Consider the following 20,150-nt stretch of genomic DNA (forward strand, 5'->3'; position numbering starts at 1 on the left):
TCCTTACAGACACGTTAATGCCTTTTTTAAAGTTTTATTCTACTAAATTCTAATATGCTAGTATCTGTTAAAACACGCTTACGCGGTGACGTCAAAGTTTTTGTTGCGACCAAGAAAGAACGCTACCATATTTTGTTTACTGTTTTAGATTAAGAGCATATTAGAATCGAAATAATTTATCACTTTTATTACTAAAATCTTGCTTTTTCAACAATAGAATGACAAAATAATAGTGGTTCTACTGAGCGCTGAAGCCATCAAACAGAAACCAGTGCTAGGTTTATTTATTTATTTATTTATTTATTTATTGTTAACAGGTTAATGCGTAGACTCTTGTAGGAATACGAACTTGTAATACCGGTATATGATATAGTTGTTCTTTCTGTTACGGGGAGAAGGGGGTGGAGGGACCTCCGTGGCCGAGTGGTTAAGGTCGCTGACTTCAAATCACGTGCCCCACATCGATTTAGGTTTGAGCCTTGAATTCGTTGAATTCTTCATGTAAGGCAACCAGCCAGCTGGCTGACGGGAGGCCGGTTGTTTTGCCCAGGTGTCCGCTTGTGATGAAATAATATACGTTGGGGCACCTGGGGTCTTCCTCTACCATCAAAAGCTGGAAAGTCGCCATATGAACTATAATTGTGTCGGTGAGACGTTAAACCCAACAACATAAACTTAATCAATTGTTACATGCTTGCAAATGTAAGGATAGTGTATGGACGGCGGTAACCGCCAAAATTAGTAAATATACAATCCATTCATAAACAAGTCATTCAGTGCATGCATTTCAACGCCGTCTAGTCTAAAATATCATCCCGTCCAAATTTATATTTGCATTCAACGCATTGTATTTTGAAACCATTCAATGCAAAACTTCATTCCATTCATTTAAACATGGAACGATGCATTGAAAAACTTGTTGCGATGCACCGTAATAAGAAATAATCCAACAAAACATGATACCATGCACCTCAATGTGAAGCCGTTTAACACAACATGAGTACGTGCTATGTAAGATGAAATGATTTATTACAACTTGACGCCGTCTAATGCATATTGAAACCACTTTGTGTAATTAAAAGCGGTGTATAAAAACTTGATGCCATGCAGTCCAATGTGAAGACGGTTAACGCAACATGAGTTCGTGCATTGTAAAATGAAACGATTCATTAAAGCTTGGCACCGTCTAATGCATACTGAAACCGTGTTGTGTGATTTGGAGCGGCGTATCAAAAGTTGATGCCATGCAGACAAATGTGAAGCCGTTTAACGAAACACGAGTACATGCATTGTAAAAGGTTAATAAGACTATCAGTTCATAAGTTTGCCCTGTTATAAATATAGATTCTGGATCAGTTTTACATAAGAATATCTTAAATTTTGTCCTAAAACCGACCTTGTGGTAAAATTTTAACACTTAATTTTACACTGTTCCTGCGATTTATCTGAATATTAAAAGGGACCTTATTTTCGTGAAACCTTTTTTTTTCTTAGTTTAAGCTTTGTCAGAAGTATGCTTCGTGAAACAGACTCAGTAATAGAAATAATAATGCCAAAATTAACAAACTCTAAAATTTTCCGGAGTTAATTATTAATCATATAAAATAAATGTTAAAGGTCCATTACTAAGGTAAAGTGAGCTGGCAATTTTTTTCATAGCCAGTGCATAGACTTCTGCAAGACACTAAATAATGAAGATTGGCAGGTCAAAATTTACAGAAGGTCTTTGGAACTCAAAGAAATGTATGTGTATTATGTTGAAATTTCAATGAATCGACAGAATGACCCCCCAGGTCTTTTTAACTTTCTTCATACTTCATAGAAAAATAATTGTACATATACTGCGATTTATTTCGAATTTCTACATACCAACTTTCATTTTCCAATAAAATGAAATAGTTTCTGTGCTTTTTAAAAGAAATTAAAATGTTCACTTTCCTTAGTATTGGACCTTTAACATATTTATGTTTTAGACAGTATGTCTAAATTACATGTACTTCACTATGCAATGTTTTGTCAATTTTTGTTTGTTTATTTATTGTTGTTTTTCGGGGATGGGTAGGGGCGGAAGATCTTATGCCGTTTCTAAAGAATATTTCATTTAAGTTGGACAGTCAGTTTCCTGGATTTCATACAAGTATTAACTTTATCTCCACAAGTATCTGCTACGCTCGCTCGGTTCACAAATCCCCTTACAGGTCGTATGAAATCCAGGAAACTGACTGTCCAACTTAAATGAAATACTGTTTAAAAATGGCATAAGCTCTTCTGCCACACCCCCACCCCCGAAAAAAACAAAAACATTGCACTGTACAGTGAAGTACACATAATAACCAAATTGATGAATTATCTCATGAATTGTATCAAGCAAGTATTCATAAAAAATTAAAACCTCGATTGGGTTATAGAATTCTTTCATTTGAGAAAGTCATCCAGCGGGCATATGGAAGGCCGATGGTTCTACCTAGGGGACCGTTCGTGTTTGAAGTAATGTTTGGAAGGGCACCTGAGTCTTCCCCCACCAACAAAAGCTTGACAGTCACCATTTGACCTATAACTTTGTCGGTGTGAGGTTTTAAACCCAACAAAAACTACATTTGACAATTATAGGCATGCATAAATTAATTTCACAAACTCATTTTATGTTCTTTCATCGAACAACAGAGATGACCTAAAATACCTTAATTGATGTAACATATCGAACTTTCTGTACTAAACGCGACTGCTGATATAATAAGCCTTATTTGAAAAATCGATAATCTTGTAGCTTTTATCGGTATCTTCCGTAAATTTACGTCCATCTCCGAAATTTAGCGGGGGCCCATAAACCATGTTTTCAATAAAATCGATATTTAATTGCTCAAAGGACATTCTTGTTTTTACTCTGAAATGCTAATGGTGGTAGGAAAACGTCAGTAAATGTCTAGGCAAAAAGGTCTATAATTATGTTACATTTGTTCAAGGTTATATACCGATAAAAGAAATTGTTCTTTGTTTCATATAAAATTCATCTACTTCAGATCAATTTTGATACAGTTTCTAGATTTTCACTCCGTCGTAGACCTATTTTCCGCAAGATATCCATACATTTGCCACAAGAAAACGAAAAGAAAAATGGGTGTTCAGTAGTATGCAGTGAAATGCAAGTCAACTGAAGTTAGGTACCCTCATATTGCCGCATTTCAGAAAGCGGTCCGCAGAATAAACACTCTACTTTCGTTTTCAAGTAAACAACTCGAAAACATGCGAATATAAGCATGAAAAGTGTCTTATTTTATGTAAAATACATTCCACCAGTGAAATTATGCCAATTTGGGCCCCGGTTTACGCGCAAATGCGCGAAAAATTGAAAAATTAGGATCTATTTATTAGGGACTTCTTTCAACTACACCACGGAAGCACATTTTTGACCGAATTACTGCTATATAACCTCAATATAAGTTTGCGATGAGCATTTTTGTGCTTAGTTAATTCAATGCCAAAGCGCATTAATTTATTTTTTTATATGTTTACTCTAGAAAGAAAATAATAATTGGGTCGACTTGAAGCCACGTTGATTTTTTTTTGCTATAACTAAATAACTAGATATTAACTTCTTCTTAATGATTGTTGACAAGAAAGCCTTTTCACTTAAAATTTGTAAGCATCCGCTGGCAAAATATTAATGAAAGATCGGAACTTTTTCTAAAACAAAATACAATTTCAATCATTTTCAAAAACTGGAAATATTCACATTGTGCTGAATATATAGATAAAACAAAAATCCCAAAAATAAACAATTTTAGAACTATTCCGGGAACTATACGTTTCAGCCGAACAACACATTTCAAAATGACACAAAACTGATTTCTCTTTGTAAACAATGTCAAAGTTCATCTGAGTGAAATTGCTGAAAAAAAGAGAAGCGCTTATTTGTTACAGTTTTACGTCCTGTAGAAAACAATCAACTTGCAACTTTAAATGTATGTATGTTCCATAATTGGTCTTAAAGTTAATACTACCAAATCAAAAATTATGGTATTCAGAAAAAGAGGTGGCCTTCTTCCAACAGAGAAATGGACTTTTAATGGGATTACATTAGATGTGGTAAATGATTTTAACTATTTAGGTGTTGTTTTTAACTATACTGGGAATTTTAATCTGAATCAACAACATCTTTCAAGTAAGGCACTTAAAGCTTTAAACTTTTTGTTATGTAATTGCAGAAAATTTAGACTGAAGCCTAAAATATTGTGTAAATTATTTGATGCCTTTGTTGGGTCTGTTCTAAATTATGCGTCTGAAATATGGGGGAATTCTAAATCAAAAGAAATTGAAAGAATTCACTTAAAATTCTGTAAACAGTTACTAAATGTCAGAGTAAGCACATGTTCAACAGGTATTTATGGCGAGTTGGGCAGGTACCCATTATTTATCAATAGATATGTTAGAATTGTCAAATATTGGATAAGGTTATTAAATACAGATAATATAATAATGAAAGTTCTTTACTCTGACGCATTAGATGATTGTAAAAAAGGATTTAGAAATTGGGTTTCTGGTGTGAAGAATTTACTTTGTAAATACGGTTTTGCCAATGTATGGTATGACCCAAATACAGTTACCTATGATTTTTCGTTTATTTTTAAACAAAGAGTTATCGATACATTTATACAGGAGTGGAACGCTGATAAAGAAAGAAGTAGTATGTTAGAATTATATAAATATGTTAAACCAACATTAGAATATGAGATGTACCTTGATAGCGTTCCTTACAATTTAAGAGTATTCCTAACTAAATTCAGAATTTCTGCTCATTCATTAAGAATACAGACTGGTAGATATTCCAGAAACAGAATACCACGAAATGAAAGATATTGTTTATGCTGTAACAGACGGGATTTTGAAGACGAATATCATTTTATCTTAGTTTGTCCTTGTTTTACAACCTTAAGAAAAAAATACATGAAGAAATATTATTACGTTAGACCGAGCATGTATAAATTTATAGAGTTAATGCAGAAACAAGAAAAACAAACTATTTTCAATTTATCTCTTTATATAAAACAAGCACTGAACTGTAGGAACCAAATATTAAATGTAATGTAATATAGATATAGCTAGCAAACAGATACATGTATGAACTTTTCATCCTCATGTAAGTATAAACATTGCATATGTATATTGCTGTTTTATGTATGTATGAAAAGTACATTGTATCTGTAATCTGTAAAGTATATTACAGTGAAGTTCTAAGTAAAATTCATTTGTAAAATGTATGAACGTTTCATATTGGTGTAAGTTAAATCAAGATATGTGTACATACATGTACCTGTTTTATGTATTTATGAAAAGTGCATTGTATTTGTAATGCTTGTAAACCGTAAAATATATTGCTGTGGACGTGTAACGTAAAAAAATACATTTGTTAAATGTATGTAACAGACGACAATCTTTATAAATGTATATCTGTTAAGATTTTTCTTGTGTATCCTCTATTCCTCTATTGATAATTATCTTTAAATGTTATGCTGTACATGATATTTAAACTATAACCAAATCACATGCCAGATGTTAAGTACCACGTGATTACTATATTAGCTGAAATATTATTTGTTATTATACTGATGATGTACTCTGTACAAATCGAATAAAGTATATGTTCTGTTCTGTTCTGTTCTATGTTCCATAATTATTCAAATATCAAAACTTGACTGTCCGATCTTTTCCGTGAGAAATAAAACAAAGCAATTTTAACTAATTGTTTACACTTCAACCATGTGAAATTAAAGGCATGTACTATCACGAGACTCCCGTGCATTTTGTATTTGTGTGCCAATTCTCCAGACTGAAAAATCTAACAAAATTCCAAAGTATTATGCAAGTTTAATCATTTGGTTTGACAGATGTATCTTTTCGGAGCCTCTGTGTGAAATTTCCTGGTTCAACGTTCTTTCAAAAAAAAAAAACAACAAAATTAGCCGTTAAACATGCTCGGGTAAAAAATATGACTGTCGAAAACAGCCGGTGGTATTTGCAATTGGCAGTCGTTGAACTCGTATGTTGGCTATCGAGAAAACAGCTGTATGCAAGTTTTTAAAAACTGACTTCTTGTTATTTTATGTCCTACTGTGTCCCTTCTTTTGTATGTTCTGTATCTGTTTAACCTACTAGTATCTGTGATTTTGCAAAATATTTCGTCTTTTATTTGTGTACAGCTATGTGCACACATGCATTCAGTACGCACGTTTACAGATACTTATATATGATTCATTAATGACATGTCGAGTAATTATGGTTGGCTCCATCATCAGTCATTTACTGTTTGTCGGGTTAAAGGTATGTTTATGTCCGTCCAGCCTTTCGTCCGTCCGCAAATCCTTCTCTGGGCTGTAACTTCTATATCCATGGACCGATTTTCTGCTCAAAATCTGTAACACAGGTATGTGAGTATGTGAAACAAGTGTTTGACATTGGTATAAAAATGCATGAAGGATGTTAATTTTCGGTTTATCTGCATCCGTACAATATTTTTGACATCTTGCAAAAATCATATGTCAGTAAGTCTGTACCACCGGTCACTTTCACGGCACCCTAGTTTTATTGATTTCTGAAGGAAAGATATTTTCGCCTAACAAGAGTGAAGTCGCTTTAAACTTCGGCTACATTGGCATCTTAGTCCATGTTCTGTTTCAGGTGGTTATATAATTTTGACTGCTCGAGACCTGTTTTTGGATGGGAGTGAAGAGGGCAAACAGCTCAAGACTGCTATGAAGAAGTTGGTTAAGAACAAAAACTGGAAGAAAAAAACCGAAGACAGATTATCCGACTAAACCTTAAAGAAAGTTGAATGATTTGGAAATTACAGATATATACAGTTATATAACATGTAGTAATCAAACAAAGAAAGCTGTAAAATTGGTTACATATAGACATGTTTTTTTGTTTGTTTTGGGGTTACATACGTTATATATCTTTTTTGTTACAGCCTTTTTTGTTGTTCTAAAAACAAGGTTTTTAAAATATTTCAAATTTGGGTTTACTTTTGGACCGAGTCCTAAAAATAAAACAAACTGGCTAAGGGTTTTTCGGAAGGGAAACGAAACGGAACGGAAACTTTAAAGGGGGCCCCCCAGGGGGTATTAATCAAAAGTAAAAAGTAATGCTTTAAAACCCAACCCGACCACTTCTAAAAAAAAATAACTATCGCATTTGGGCCATTCCCCGGGTTAGTGATGTTGTGAAAAATGAGATGTTCTTTTTTTCCTTACATTTTAAATTTAGCTGTATCAAAAAATTGAAACTCTTTACTATCTAAAAATTTTGAAACTGAAGGCGTGTCGTGTGCAAACGTATGGCGAGAAGCAGGCACAAAAATGTCAATTGTTGTCTGTGGTACAAGTGTCAAAAAGAAAAAAATATTTCTTGTTCCTTTCCCGCCCGAAAAATACCTTTTCCTATTGGCTTTGGTATTTTGCGGCGGAAGAACCGTCAAGAAAAAAGCTCAGCTGCACAAATGAAAAAAGGGAAAATCCGAATATGTTAAAACATCACAAAAGTGAATCGAATGTGCAGATGTAATCCTTTATTGAAGATTACGAAAGAAAATTCTTTTTTTACTTACAGTTTTGGTGATATTGTTCTCGGTTTTTGTACTATCTACAAAATTCAAACTGGAATGGTGCCAAGCTTGCAAAAGTATGAGCTGCAGAAGCAGTGCTTGTCTGTCATTTGGTTGTCTGGGTAAAAGCTAAAAATTTTCATCGGTAAAATATTTAATTTTCTTCCGTTCCGCAAAATCCCATTCCTATTAGCAAATGGTATTTGCTATTACTGACTGGCTCTAATTTCCCAGACTGTTACAAATTTAGCCCTGAAGGAAAAATCGCCAAATAAACAAATAAAAAAGATTTCACATTCAGGGTGAATCATTGGATGGCAGCTCTGTTTACAAACACGGGGAAAAAAATAAACCCCCCTGAAAGCCATTGATCAGTGCAAAATTGTAATTTTTGGTGGGGGTCTTAGAAGACGTGCTAGGTATGGAAAATGTTTTGTTTTTTTCCCCCTTTGGTGGGCTAGAATAGTGTTGGAGTTACTCCCTAAATATTACGCCTTTGCAATGCAACTCGGCGATTTTAGTTTTTGTTTTTAGTTCATTTATGGGGCCCCTTGGTGTAAGTTAGTTTCGTTTTGTTTTTTCACTTTAAAATGTGTGTTTTTTTTAAAAGGGGAAATTTAAAGTGAGCAAATTTGCATTATTAGACGCTTTCGCATTATTTTTTTTTCCAGCTAACTCTGCCCTACGGTAATAAATCGGTCCGGGTCATTGATTAGATGCACTAAATGTTATAGAGATTGTTTGCTGTTTTAAAAGTTTCCCGTTTTAAAATTTACTGGCTAATGTTAACGAAAAAGGTTTTGTATTTTTGTACCCCCCGACAACAAAGTTGTAAGGGGGGTAAACTGGTTTCGGTTTCTGTCCGCCCGTCCGTAGCCAATCTTGTGCGCCCCTCTCTCCTCTCCCTTGACACAATTTAATGAAACTTCACAAAAGTGATCAGTAACAAAAAAGTTTGTGAAGGGTGTTAGGTTTTTAGAAAAAAAACTTGCCGAGTTTGGGACTTTGTTTTTTTTTTACTTTCTTATACATAGACCAATCTTGTGGCACCATCTTCCCCCCCCCTTTGACACAATTTAATGAAATTCACAAAGTGTCAGTACAACAGTATTTGTGAGGGGGCTTTTAGGTTCTTTAACGAAAAAAAATTGCGAGTTATGAGCTTTGTTTCTTGTTAACATATATTTTCATGTAAGAATGTACGTTGCAATGCAGTCTTGTGTGCGCAAATTTTCCCAAACCCCCTTTATACAAATTAATGAAACTTCCCACAAGTGTCTTTACCAACCTAGTTGTGCGGGCATGTAGTTCTTTTGATAAATATTTGCATATTTATGGGACTTGGTTTTTTGTTACTATTTGCGTTAATCAGCCCACAAATTATGAAATTTTGTGTGCGTCAAATTGCAAGTCGGTCGTGCTGCGGGGCATTCATCACCTTTAGTGAAGCTCTTGACAAGCAGGGTTTAATCGTGTCATTTGTTCCATTTTAAAGTATATTTAAAAATTTGTAATGTTTTTTTTGTGAACCTTTTTTTTGTGTTTGTTGTTTTTTTTGATTTCAGCATTCACTTTTTTAATTTAAACCTTTAAACCCTTTTAAAGCATATTTATTGTGGGAAAAAACAAAAAGGGTCATTATTACCCATAGGGTCGATAAATGGTAAATTCGCCCAGAAAAGCAAAGCAATGGCGTGAACTTTTTGGGAGTACTCTTCAAGATTGGGAAGCCCTAAAGGTTTAAAACAACAAAACCCCAAAGTTAGTAGTCGTCTTAAAACCCTGACCAAAATCCACTCCAGTTTATAGTAAAAAAAAAGTAACAAAAAAGCAAAAATTGAATCATTTTCTTTTGCGCAAATATCCTGCCCCTGATGCGAACGCAAATTGTTAAAATAAAATTTTTTAAAATTGGGTTGAAAATTTAAAAAAACCCCCCGTTAATATATAGGATTTCCCGTTTTATATATCATTCCTTTTTTGGGATTTGATAGTCCTTTAAAAAAAATTTTATATGTTATTTATTCGAAAAAAAGGTCTAAAAGGATGGGGTTTAAAAATTCTACGCATTTCTTATTTGTGTAAAACTTTGTTTGTCAATGACAAACAAAAAAACCCAAACTTTCCGGTTTGGGGATTTGGAAGTGTTCCGATTTTTAAAACGTTTTTGAAAATTCATGTATTTTCTAATAAATACAGTTACATTCCCCTTAAAAAACTTTCTTTTCTCTGACTGAATTCTTAAGGCCAATAAATTTAAGAGCCATTCTTAGCAGTCCGTGGGTGGTCCTTTCAATGTCGAGTTTTTCGGAATTCCTAATCCCAATTTTAACTAAATTAAAATTGTTTTAATGTGTTGTTCCGTTCCTTTCCGTTAAATACCATTACTTATATGGGTATTGGATTTGCGGAAACGGAACGGAACCAATTAAAAAGATATACTTTTTTCTGTAATTTCAGTATAAGGGCCTGCTTTTTTTTTTAAAATGTTGCGAATTTTGAAATTTTTTTGGCAATTTTTTTTTCCTTTAAAAAACGCTTTACAATGAGATTTTTCTGTACTTAAAAACCCATGGGACGTACAGCAACAGATTTCGTGCAAAAAAAATTTTTTGTTAAAATACAAGAATTAAGTTGAATAAACTACATAATAGGTTCCATAGTTTTAAACAGACTAATTGGTTTTCTGCGACGTTTTGGGGGTACGTGTTTTAGTATGTGTTTTGGTTTAAGAATTTCGACTTTTTAATTTTTACAAGTAAAATGAACTGTCTTTTTTTCATTACTTTGAAAAATTTCATTAATTTTTAAAAAAAAAAATCCCGAAAATAAAAAAAAGGAAACCCGGGGTAAGGCCTGAAAAAATTTATTGTTTCCGCAAAACGGTCTGAAAAAAAAAAAAAGGTAGGAGGTAGAAAAACTTTTTTTTTTTTGTTTGGGCATGCCATGTGGATCTTGAAGTTTCTTGTTATATCTTAAATTTTTTCGTATGTAAAATTTTTTTAGTGTTCCATTTTAAAGAAAATTTAAAAAAGGGCATTTTGTATATTTCAGGTGTTTTAAACGGAAAGCTTTGAAAATTTTTGTAAAAAACCAAAAGCTTAGGCAAAATTTTGGGCCCGGGGTATCTCTAATGGTCCTTTCGATTGTTGTTAAAATTGCCTGGGGGAAAAGAGGCCCCACCCCGGGGGGGCCCCACTTTTTAATAGACTTGTATAGAAAAAAATTAAAACATTTTCTTGTCAAAAACCTAAAGCCCTAGGCCTTGATATTTGTTGTAATTGTTTTTGGTTCCTATCAAAATTATTAAAAATTAAAGCCCTGGGGTAAAAAGGGTCCGCTTTGGGGGTCTCAAGTTTTACATAGGTAAAAACTTTTAAAAATTTTCTCGATAAAAAATTAAAGGCCCAGGTTTTTGATTTTAAAAAGGTGCATTGTAGGGGCCTCTAACAAGTTTTGCTCAGCTACCCCCTGGGGGTGGGGGAAAGAGGTGTCCAAGGGAATGTAGTAATCTTCAAGTAATGATTCCCATCCAACATTATAATAACTTCTGGTGATTTTTTTTACATTTAGTTGTTTTTACTTTAGAGAAGCTGAGCTTTTTTCCCTGATTTGGGTTCCCTTTCCGTCGCAAAGTCCATTAGCTATATAGGTAATGGTATTTTGCGAACGGAACGGAACTAAAATTTTTTATTGGTGATTTCGCTTGCACCCAGGCAACAAACAAACTAGTTTCAAACTGCTTTGCAGCAAATATTTTTGCAAGCATTGGACCCTTCTCATTTTCTAATTTTGAAATGTGCATAAAAATCCGGGACAAGTATCACCACGTTGTAAGTGAAAAAAAGAATGTTTTTTGAAATCTTAAGAAAGGTTTACATCTAAAACTTTTGGGTTTTTAATTTGGTGATATTTATAACATATTCGTTTGTCTGTTCAAATTATGCCTGAGGCTTTTTTCTGACTTGGCCCTTTCCGTCGAAAAGTCCCTTAGCTATTAGGTAAGGTATTTGCGAAACGGAAAGGAAACAAGAATATTTTGCTTGTTTTTGATTTCAGCTTGTCCCAGCGAAAAACTGACTTTTTAAAGCACTGCTTTTTGAACAAAATGTTTTGAAAGTTTTGGGCACCATTTAAGTTTCAAATTTTTCAGATAGTAAAAGAATAGGTCAGTTACACCTACAATCTGTAAGTGAAAAAAATGTTTTTTGTTGAAATCGCCAAGAAAGGATTCATCTGACAATTTGATTTAATTTTGTTGTGTTTAAAAAATATTCAGACGTCATTTTTTACATTGAGCGCTGAGTTTATTCCTGAATTGGTTTCCGTTCCGTTCCCAAAGTACCATTGCTATTAGGAATGATTTTTTGGGGAAAACGGAACGGAACAAGAAATATTTACTGATGTGTTTTTCGCTTGCACACAGACAACCAATGACTGTTTCTTGCCTGATTCTTCAACAAAGCTTTTTTGAAAGATTGGACCATTTCATTTTGTAATTTGTGTAAAATGAATCCGAGTAAAAAGTATCACTTAAATCTGTAAGTAAAAAAGAAGAATGTTCTTGCGGTAATTTAAGTTTTGTTCTTTGGAACGTTGATTTAATTCTGTTGGTTTTATAAATTTAAAGATTAGTCTTTCTATTAGATGCAGTGCTTTATTTTGTTTGGGTTCCTTTCCCGTTCGAAAAGTACCTTTAGTTTAGGGAAATGTTTTTTGCGGAGGGGAAGGGAACAAAAAATATTTTGTTGATTGTTTTCGTTTGTCCAAGACAACCAATGACTGTTTCAAGCACGCTTCTGAACAAAATTTTTGGCTTTGGCCCCATTCTCAGTTTCTAATTTGTAGATAATACATAAAATCCGGTAACTTGTTACCCCTAAAATCTGAAAGTGAAAAAAGAAAAATTTTCGTAATCTTTAAAAAATGAACATCTGAACTTTTAGATTGAACTTTTTTGGTGATTTTTTATAACATATTCAGTTTAGTCTTTTTTTTTACTTTTGTGCAGCTGAGTTTTTCCTGTTTTGGTTCGTTCCGTTCCCCCAAAGACCTTTTCTTTTAGGTAAGGGTTTTTTGCGGAACGGAAACGGAAATGAAAATTTTACTTGTGTGTTTTCGCTTGCACCAGACAACCAACTGATGTTTCAAGCATGTTTGCAGAAAATACTTTTTGCAGCTTTGGACCTTTCAGTTTTGTTTTTAAAAATAGAAATAGTCGAGAAAAAATATACCCTCGTATGAAAGTAAAAAAGAAGAAGATCTTATTGTAATCTTCAAGAAGGATTTCGACCTTTTTAAATTTAATTCTGGTGTTGTTTTAAACTTTTAGATTTAGTTTTTTCTTTGATGCAGCTGGCTTTTTCCTAAATTTGGGTTTCCTTTCCCGTTCCCCGCAAAGTCCTTTTTGCTTTATAGTATTTTATTTGCGGAAGGAAACGGAAATGAAAATTTTATTTGTGAAATTTTCAGCTTTTCCGCAGAAACCCAAATGAGTGTTTAAGCCGTTCTGCAAAAAAACGTTTTGCAGCATTGGCCCCCATTCCATTTTGTAATTTTTTTGTATTTAATAGAATCCGATAACAAGTCGCACCTACAATTGTAAGTGAAAGAAGATTTTTGTTTTTTAAATTTTCAGTAATGATTAATCTGACCATTCGATTGAATTTGGTGTGTTTTAAAATTCGGTTTAGTATTTCTACATTGTGAGTAGCTTTTTCCTGAATTGGTTTCCGTTCCTTCCAAAAAGTCCAGTAGCCATTTAGGTAGGGGTATTTTGCGGAAGGGAAACGGAACAGAATAATTTTTGATGTGTTTTCGTTGTATCACAGACAAAATTGACTAGTTTCGTGCACTGTTCTGCAGTAACTTTTTGAAAGTTTTGCACGCATTTCAGTTTAAAATTTTTTGCAGTAGACAAGAGTTACAATTTATATTGTCAGCAAAATTAAATGTAAGTGAAAAAAAAAGAACGTTTCATTTGTCACTAAATGGGGACTAACCGGGCAATGATCGAATTTGATAGGTTTTTTTTTTATCAGAGATGGTGGTCTGGTTAGTTTGAAAACATTGTTTTTAATTTTGATTATACCCGTGGGGGGCCCTTAACTTGTTCCGTTCGTTTTGTTCCCTTCCCCAAAGACCCTTTGCCACTAAACTACTTATTAGGATAAAAAAATTTCAAGTAATTTTTTGGGGTTTAAAAAGATTTTTTAAAAGCATGGTTTTGGGGTACAAATTTTTTTTTAATAAAACAAAAGTATACTTTTTGGCGGTATGTAAAAAAATAGGGAATCAATCCTAAAAAAAGTGAGAGACTTGGATGGATTAACCCCAAAAAGGGAACCATGACTATGGAGAAGTTGGTAAGAACAAAAATGGAAAAAAATAACAGAAAACGAAAATCCCCATACTAAGAAAATTTAAAAAAGAAATTCCAATTTTATAAGTTAACTTCTGAATATCACCAAAAAAAGCAGCCATGACCAAAAAATTTTTTGTTTCACTTACTGTTCTTTTTTTTTGAGCTACAAATTTATTATTTCTTTATTTTTAAAAGCTTCTTGTTTTCATCCAAACAAAGTTTTAAAAAATTTTATTGACGGACCATTGGACTGGACGTCCTCACCAGTACTTTAAACCCACATTTTTAAAACCCCATAAAACAGGTTTTAAAAATCAATTTAAAATTTCATTAAATGATTTTTTCAACACGTTTTTGGGATCGTTTTTTTTTTAAAACAAAAGTTACTTCTAATTTTTAGTTTTTCAAAAAACGGTTTCCCTTTTCCGTTTTTAACGACTGTTGAAAATTTTATTGCCGTATTTTGGGTTATTGTGGCGTTTTAAAAAACTTTCATTCAAAACCGTGGGTTTAACTGATTCGCAAAAAAAGTGGAAAAAGAAGAAACCCGTTTTTCCGAAAATTTTGGTGGTTCAAGCATTTTATTTGCCATTTAACAGAAAAATTTTTTTACCCGAATTTTTGTTGAAATTGGACTATTAAAGAACGTGGTTTTTGTATCTTTATTCAGATCAAAATGAAAAGTCTGAAAAACAAAGGTTTAAAATATTCAAAAAATCTACCCCAAAAAAAAGTGTCGTTTGTTTAATTTTTTAACAAAAGCTTGAATAGGTAAATCAATCAATATAGTTAAAAATAGTGCCCAGTATAAAGGTTATTTTCAATAATATAAACTTTAAACATGTGTGTTAATGTTTTTGGTGTTCTTTTTTAGATTTCAAGGGCGACTTTTTTTTCAGGGGAAGTAACTCTGAAAAGTTAAGTAGGTTATGACAAAAAGGGAATTCTACGGGAATACCGTATCATAACATGTATCCCCCCTTTGAGTCTTTTTTTAAGTAAAGACACAAAGGCTTTTTAAAAAAAAAAATTTTATCATATGTGATAAATTAAAAAGATGAGCCTTAACTGGCAGAAAACATTTAAATAATAAACTAAATAAAGCTACACAGAAATAAATTTTTAAATCTGAAAAAAGAACGTGACAAAACTCTCATTTCAAGTCATTATGCCCCAGGTTTTCGGTAGAGCGACTAGCTTTCGCAGGGTGGCTTGTCGGACCCGGGTTTGGGGATTTTTTTCTTGTACAAAGTCGTGAGTGGGGGCCGAGAGGGAATGATGTTCGTTAGCTGATTCCCCCTGGTTCGGGTGTGGTTGCAGTTGGTCTGTGGGATTCGTATTGGAGGTTACCAAATTTCCCGGGAAGAGAGATGGCACCCCCGGGGTTTTATGGTTTTGTGGGGAGTTTGTGGGTTGGGCGGTGTGCTGAAAAATTGCTGCCGCCCCTTTAAAGCTTTTATGTAAGATTTAAGAGGGATTGTTGGCTTCTGTTTGGGCCCGGTGTAGGGCCCTTTGGGGGGCTATTCGACTAAGGCAGGTTTTATAATCGTTAGTTTTGGGCTGTGTAGGGTAAATGGGACAAAAGTGCGAAACTTTCTGTTAGGAGTGTTACCCCCCCTGACCCATCGATGGGACACATATTTATCGAACTGAGGCCTCAAAAGGGGTGTTCCCGTTTTTTCCCCTTTCAGGGGGTGTTGGCCCTATCTGGTTTTGGATTTGGCATGGTCTCCCGGTTGCTGTGGTGGCGACGTTTCGTTGTTGTGTAAATTTTTTCCCGCTCTTTATTGTCGCTTCCTGGTGCATTTTCCGTGACCCAAGGTGTGCCCGTAGAGTGGGGTTTATACCCCCCCGGTGGAATTTGGGGGTAAAAACACGAATGGGCGACCGAAAACACAAATGGACGGAGAAATTAGTGTCTCTATCTGGTGTGTTCCTGTATTGCAGTATGGCCCCTTGGAAAGGTTGTATCAAGGCCCCCATCTGGTTTTTGTGTTGTCCCTTTTTGAGGCGTTTTCCCTTTTTAAAACCAAATTCTGCGCGACAGTTATATGAGGAAAAGCAAAATGATGAGGTGGGGTGGAACCCCCAAATTTTTTGAAATTTGGGGGGAAGTGGGTGTAAATTCCGGCCCCCCCCTTGAGGCCAATTTTAGGGATGCCAAATGTGACAAAATGTACGACGGAGACTTTTTGTTAAACCCCCGGTCCCCATTGAGCCGTAACTATTGGCCAGTTCGGGTACGACGACCCTAAATAAGTAGTTCAAACCCGTAGTGGAAAATAATCGGCCAAGCACTGGAAGGGTAAAATTTGGGTTTTGTCAATGGTGTTGGTTGCGTGGGGTTTGGGGGGGTATACGGTTGCGTGTAAGGTTTCAGTAGATTTTCTGATGGACGGGTAATCCTGGCCAGAAGATGTGTTCGCCCTTTGCCACATCGAGTAACACCTTGGGTTTTCAGAATGTAAAGGTCTAAAACCCCTGTCTAGAGCGGTGGGTGACCCCCGATTTTTGTATGAACATCATTGCGTGTGCAAGTGATCTCTAAAAGGAAAGAATTTCGTAGTGTTTTAGGGATCCCCTGGGATTGTCTGGATACCCCCTTTAATTCCCAATAGAGTGTGCATGTCGGGTCCTTTTAAGTGGGAAGGCGAACACGATCCCCAAAAAAGACTGAATGGATTCAAGAAGAAATTTCTGCAAACGCAAATGTATGTCATCAGCAAACTTTTCTGGGTAGAAATCCATAAATGGTGAAGGGTGTGGTGATGGCAGGTAAAAGGACTTTATGAGCTTATCATCCCTGAGTTCCTTTTTCGGTTTATCAGTTTGGGGTCGAGTAGACGTCAGTTGCCCATGTTTTACGCCAGGGGTTGGCCCCCTTCGAACTTATAGCGCAGTGTCTTTTCTTTTGGTTTCGTAGACCGAGTTGGAGTGTCCCCGAGAGATCTATCACCAAACCTTTGTAATGGTTGTGGTCAAAAGCAACGATAACTGCGCAGCCTAGAACAAAAACCTGCCCTTTTCTAAGGCGTCGCCCCAGCTGAGCCTCACCCTTGATTTGGGGATATCTGATTCTGCGCTATGTGTGAAAAGGCTTCCCACAAAGGGGAAAATTTTTCCCAAACCCTCATTGCAGCAAAAAAGGGTTTTGGGAAATGGGCGGACGTGTTTTTAAGCAGAAAAAAAACCTATGCCTCTTTCGACCAATCTGTCGCAAGCCCTTGGGTTTTTTGGATCGAAATTCGAAACCCTTTCGATTTCATTGCAAAGACATTTAATTCTTCAAAAAAAGTTGTGTAGTTTTTTGCCCGGAAATGGAAAAATTTGCTTCAACGTTTTCTAATGGTATTTGTCTGCCTGCGAAAGCTAAGAAATTTTTAAAGAGCCCAACCCGAACGTATGTCGTTTTATTTGTGTGTGGAAAAACGAGGTTTCTCGAGAAATTTTTGCATGGCGAACATTTTTTTGTGTAATCCAAAACCGCGAACTAAATGGTCTCGCAAAGCAAATTTCTTGGGGTTTTTTTGGGGGGTACCCTTCTTTTAAAAAAAGTCCCCAACCAATGAAAATGCCTGGAAGAAGCTTTCCCCTTATGGAATTGACCTTACAACATAATCTACACATTTGTCTTGTTGGTGAAGTCAGAGACAAACCCTAACCTCCGGGTATATCCTCACCAGATGAATGTATCCCTGAGGGGTGTCTTATACGTTTCTTTTCCCCTGGGGTGATAAGTTTAAAATGCGGTCCCCCTGCGTAGGGGAAAATTGGGAACCGTTCCAAGATCAAAGATGTTTTTTTTTTGCCTGTGGGACGGAACGGGCTTGGGAAAATGGTGATTGGGGATGTGTTTCACGTTTGGTGAGCGTTGGGGTTGGAAGTCCACTGTCCTGCAGGCCCCCCTTTTTTTTTGGCAAAGACCCCTGTGACACCCTGTCCAGGTTCACCCAATGGGTGGTTCTTAACGCCTAAAAAGGGAATCTGGGCTAAAAGGCCTTGAAATACGCCTGAAAAGGGGGGATGGGGGGGGGTGGGCGACTGGTTCCACGTGTTGTCGACCAGAGTTTCAAGGGGGTGTGTCCATCAAAGGCAGTGGTGTGCCGCTGTATTGAAAAATTTAGCACTGTGTGGTTCAAGGGGATTTTAAACGAGGTAAATTCTCACGTTCCCGGAAAAGGCACTTGTGGGAGGGGAAGGGGGCTTTGAAGTTTCGGGCAGTTACGGTTTGTGCGTCCCTGGTAGGGGGGGGATTCACTGTGACAGATTTGCTGTGTATGCAGACTGGGGGAAACCATCGGGAATACCAAGGCGAACAGGTTCTTTCAGGATAACCTGTCCGTAGCATCAGTGATGTTTTAAATCATCTGCCTGGTTCTATGGGCCGTTGGGGGCAGGTCGGAGGGTTTGTGACCCAAGATTTGATGCCAAATTTTGGGGGCGTATGCATGGCAGGTATGGGATAAGGGCTGATTCGCGTGGCCCAATCTGTAGATGACCCCCAAAACCCGCAAGACGCTTTGAATCGTATCTGCCATGGAGGTTGGGAGCTGAAATAGGCATTTAATGTTTTAAGTAAAACAAAAGCAGAGTAACTTATGAGAACTTTTTCAATAACATTTTAAAAAAAAGGGTTTAGAGTGATCTTTTCTTTTTCCCTGTGCTGTGAGACCATAACCGTGGGTCAATGGTAATGCACGCTAATACCCGAATCCTTAAAATACAAAAAACATTAAAGGGGTTACAAAAGTATCTTGCGTACTAGAGCTCAAAAACAGTAATTTTTCAAGAATTTGTTAATGTTTTTGGAAATTTTTGGGGGATCCTTACGGCAAACCTTTCCCGATGATGGTGCGATTGCACAAATTGTATGTGTCCCTACGCTGGGCATTCTTTCCCGAGCCAGAAATGGGGCCTTCTTCCCTGCCTCTGGTGCCGCGTAAATGCAGGTTTCCGTTTTGTCCTTGGGTGTTGGTTGATTTTCATTTTTTGCTTTTCTATATGAGCTTCTTGCAGCTTCCACTGCATTTGAGTCCAGGAGTCTTGACGCTGAGCGCTTTCCAGCCTCCTTTGCTTCCACGAATTTAAAGACGTCCTCAAGACTCATGTCCTGGTTGCTGTCACCAAGGAGGTCAAGTTGTATTTCAGGATCCGCAAGCCCCTTGGTAAGAACATCACGGAGAATGGCGTCAGTGTAGTTAACGTCTCTGGCACAGTTAGCACATTTTATATTGAACTTACACACACCAGCTTGACCACGAATACGTGCACCAAAACTTCTCACAGTTTCATCACGATCCTGTTTCATGTTGTGTAGGTTAACTCTAGCAACCATTGTATTTTCTTCGCGAACGGCCAATGTCTTAATTGCTGTGAGTACCTCTTTTTCACTAAGTTCTGTCAGAGTGTTGCCGTTCGTACGTGTCAAGTCCTTTCTGAGAGGTTCATCGCAACATTCTAACAACTGAATCACTTTAGAGCGGCCTTCCAGCTTAGTGGCCGTGACATAATCTGTCCAGCGTGATAAGAAATAGGCCAACTCCTCGCTGGTACCAGCTAATGTAATAGTAGGTCGCCTGACCTTCTCAATTTTGGCGGATGGGCCAGGTGTATGAGCCATGGAATGGGCTGTTATTAGTGCAGCCACAATTGCTGCCTCAAGGTCATCCGTCACATATTCACATCCTGGGATCGGGCAGTGTACGACCGGCATGGTATTACTGTGTTCATATAAGAACGTGGTCTTTTTGTATCTCTTTATTCAGATCAACAATGAACACAGTCTGAAAGTACAAAGGTTGAAAATATTCAAATATCTACCAAATGATGTGTCGCATAGTATATTAATTAACAATAGCTTGAATAGGTAAATGCAATCAATATAGTAATATAGTAGCCTAGTATCAATGGTTACTTACAATAATAATAAGCTTTAAACATGCTAGTGTTAATGTTTCAGGCGACTTCTTTTTAGATTACAAGTGGCGACTTTTTATCAAGGGGAAGTAACTCTGAAAAGTCTAAGTATAGGTTATGACAATAAAGGGAAGTTACTACGGAATTACCAGTATCATAATCATGTAACTATGTCTTAAAATGAATGATATGACGTATTTGCACTTTTAATTTTGATATGATATAAACAAGACATTTGTCCAAATGTTAGTGAAGCTTGATCAAATGAAA

At 35.9% G+C, this 20,150-nt stretch overlaps 1 protein-coding gene across 1 annotated transcript; it reads right to left on the reverse strand.

Annotated features, from left to right (window-relative positions):
- Positions 1 to 18,732: 18,732 nt before the first annotated feature.
- LOC128546448 (uncharacterized) lies at positions 18,733 to 20,026 on the reverse strand. The gene is made up of 2 exons (XM_053516965.1): positions 19,883 to 20,026; positions 18,733 to 19,747 (listed from the first exon to the last, which is right to left on the reverse strand). The coding sequence occupies exon 2, from the start codon at positions 19,675 to 19,677 to the stop codon at positions 18,733 to 18,735; it is 945 nt and encodes a 314-aa protein (XP_053372940.1). The 5' UTR covers positions 19,678 to 19,747; positions 19,883 to 20,026.
- Between the last annotated feature and the right edge of the window lie 124 nt (positions 20,027 to 20,150).

This window comes from Mercenaria mercenaria, chromosome 10 (genome assembly GCF_021730395.1).
Source record: "Mercenaria mercenaria strain notata chromosome 10, MADL_Memer_1, whole genome shotgun sequence".
Classification (NCBI taxonomy): domain Eukaryota; kingdom Metazoa; phylum Mollusca; class Bivalvia; order Venerida; family Veneridae; genus Mercenaria; species Mercenaria mercenaria.

Bases quoted from the DNA above. Each gene is read 5' to 3' on its own strand.
- LOC128546448 (XM_053516965.1), bottom strand. From the start codon at position 19,677: ATGCCGGTCGTACACTGCCCGATCCCAGGATGTGAATATGTGACGGAT.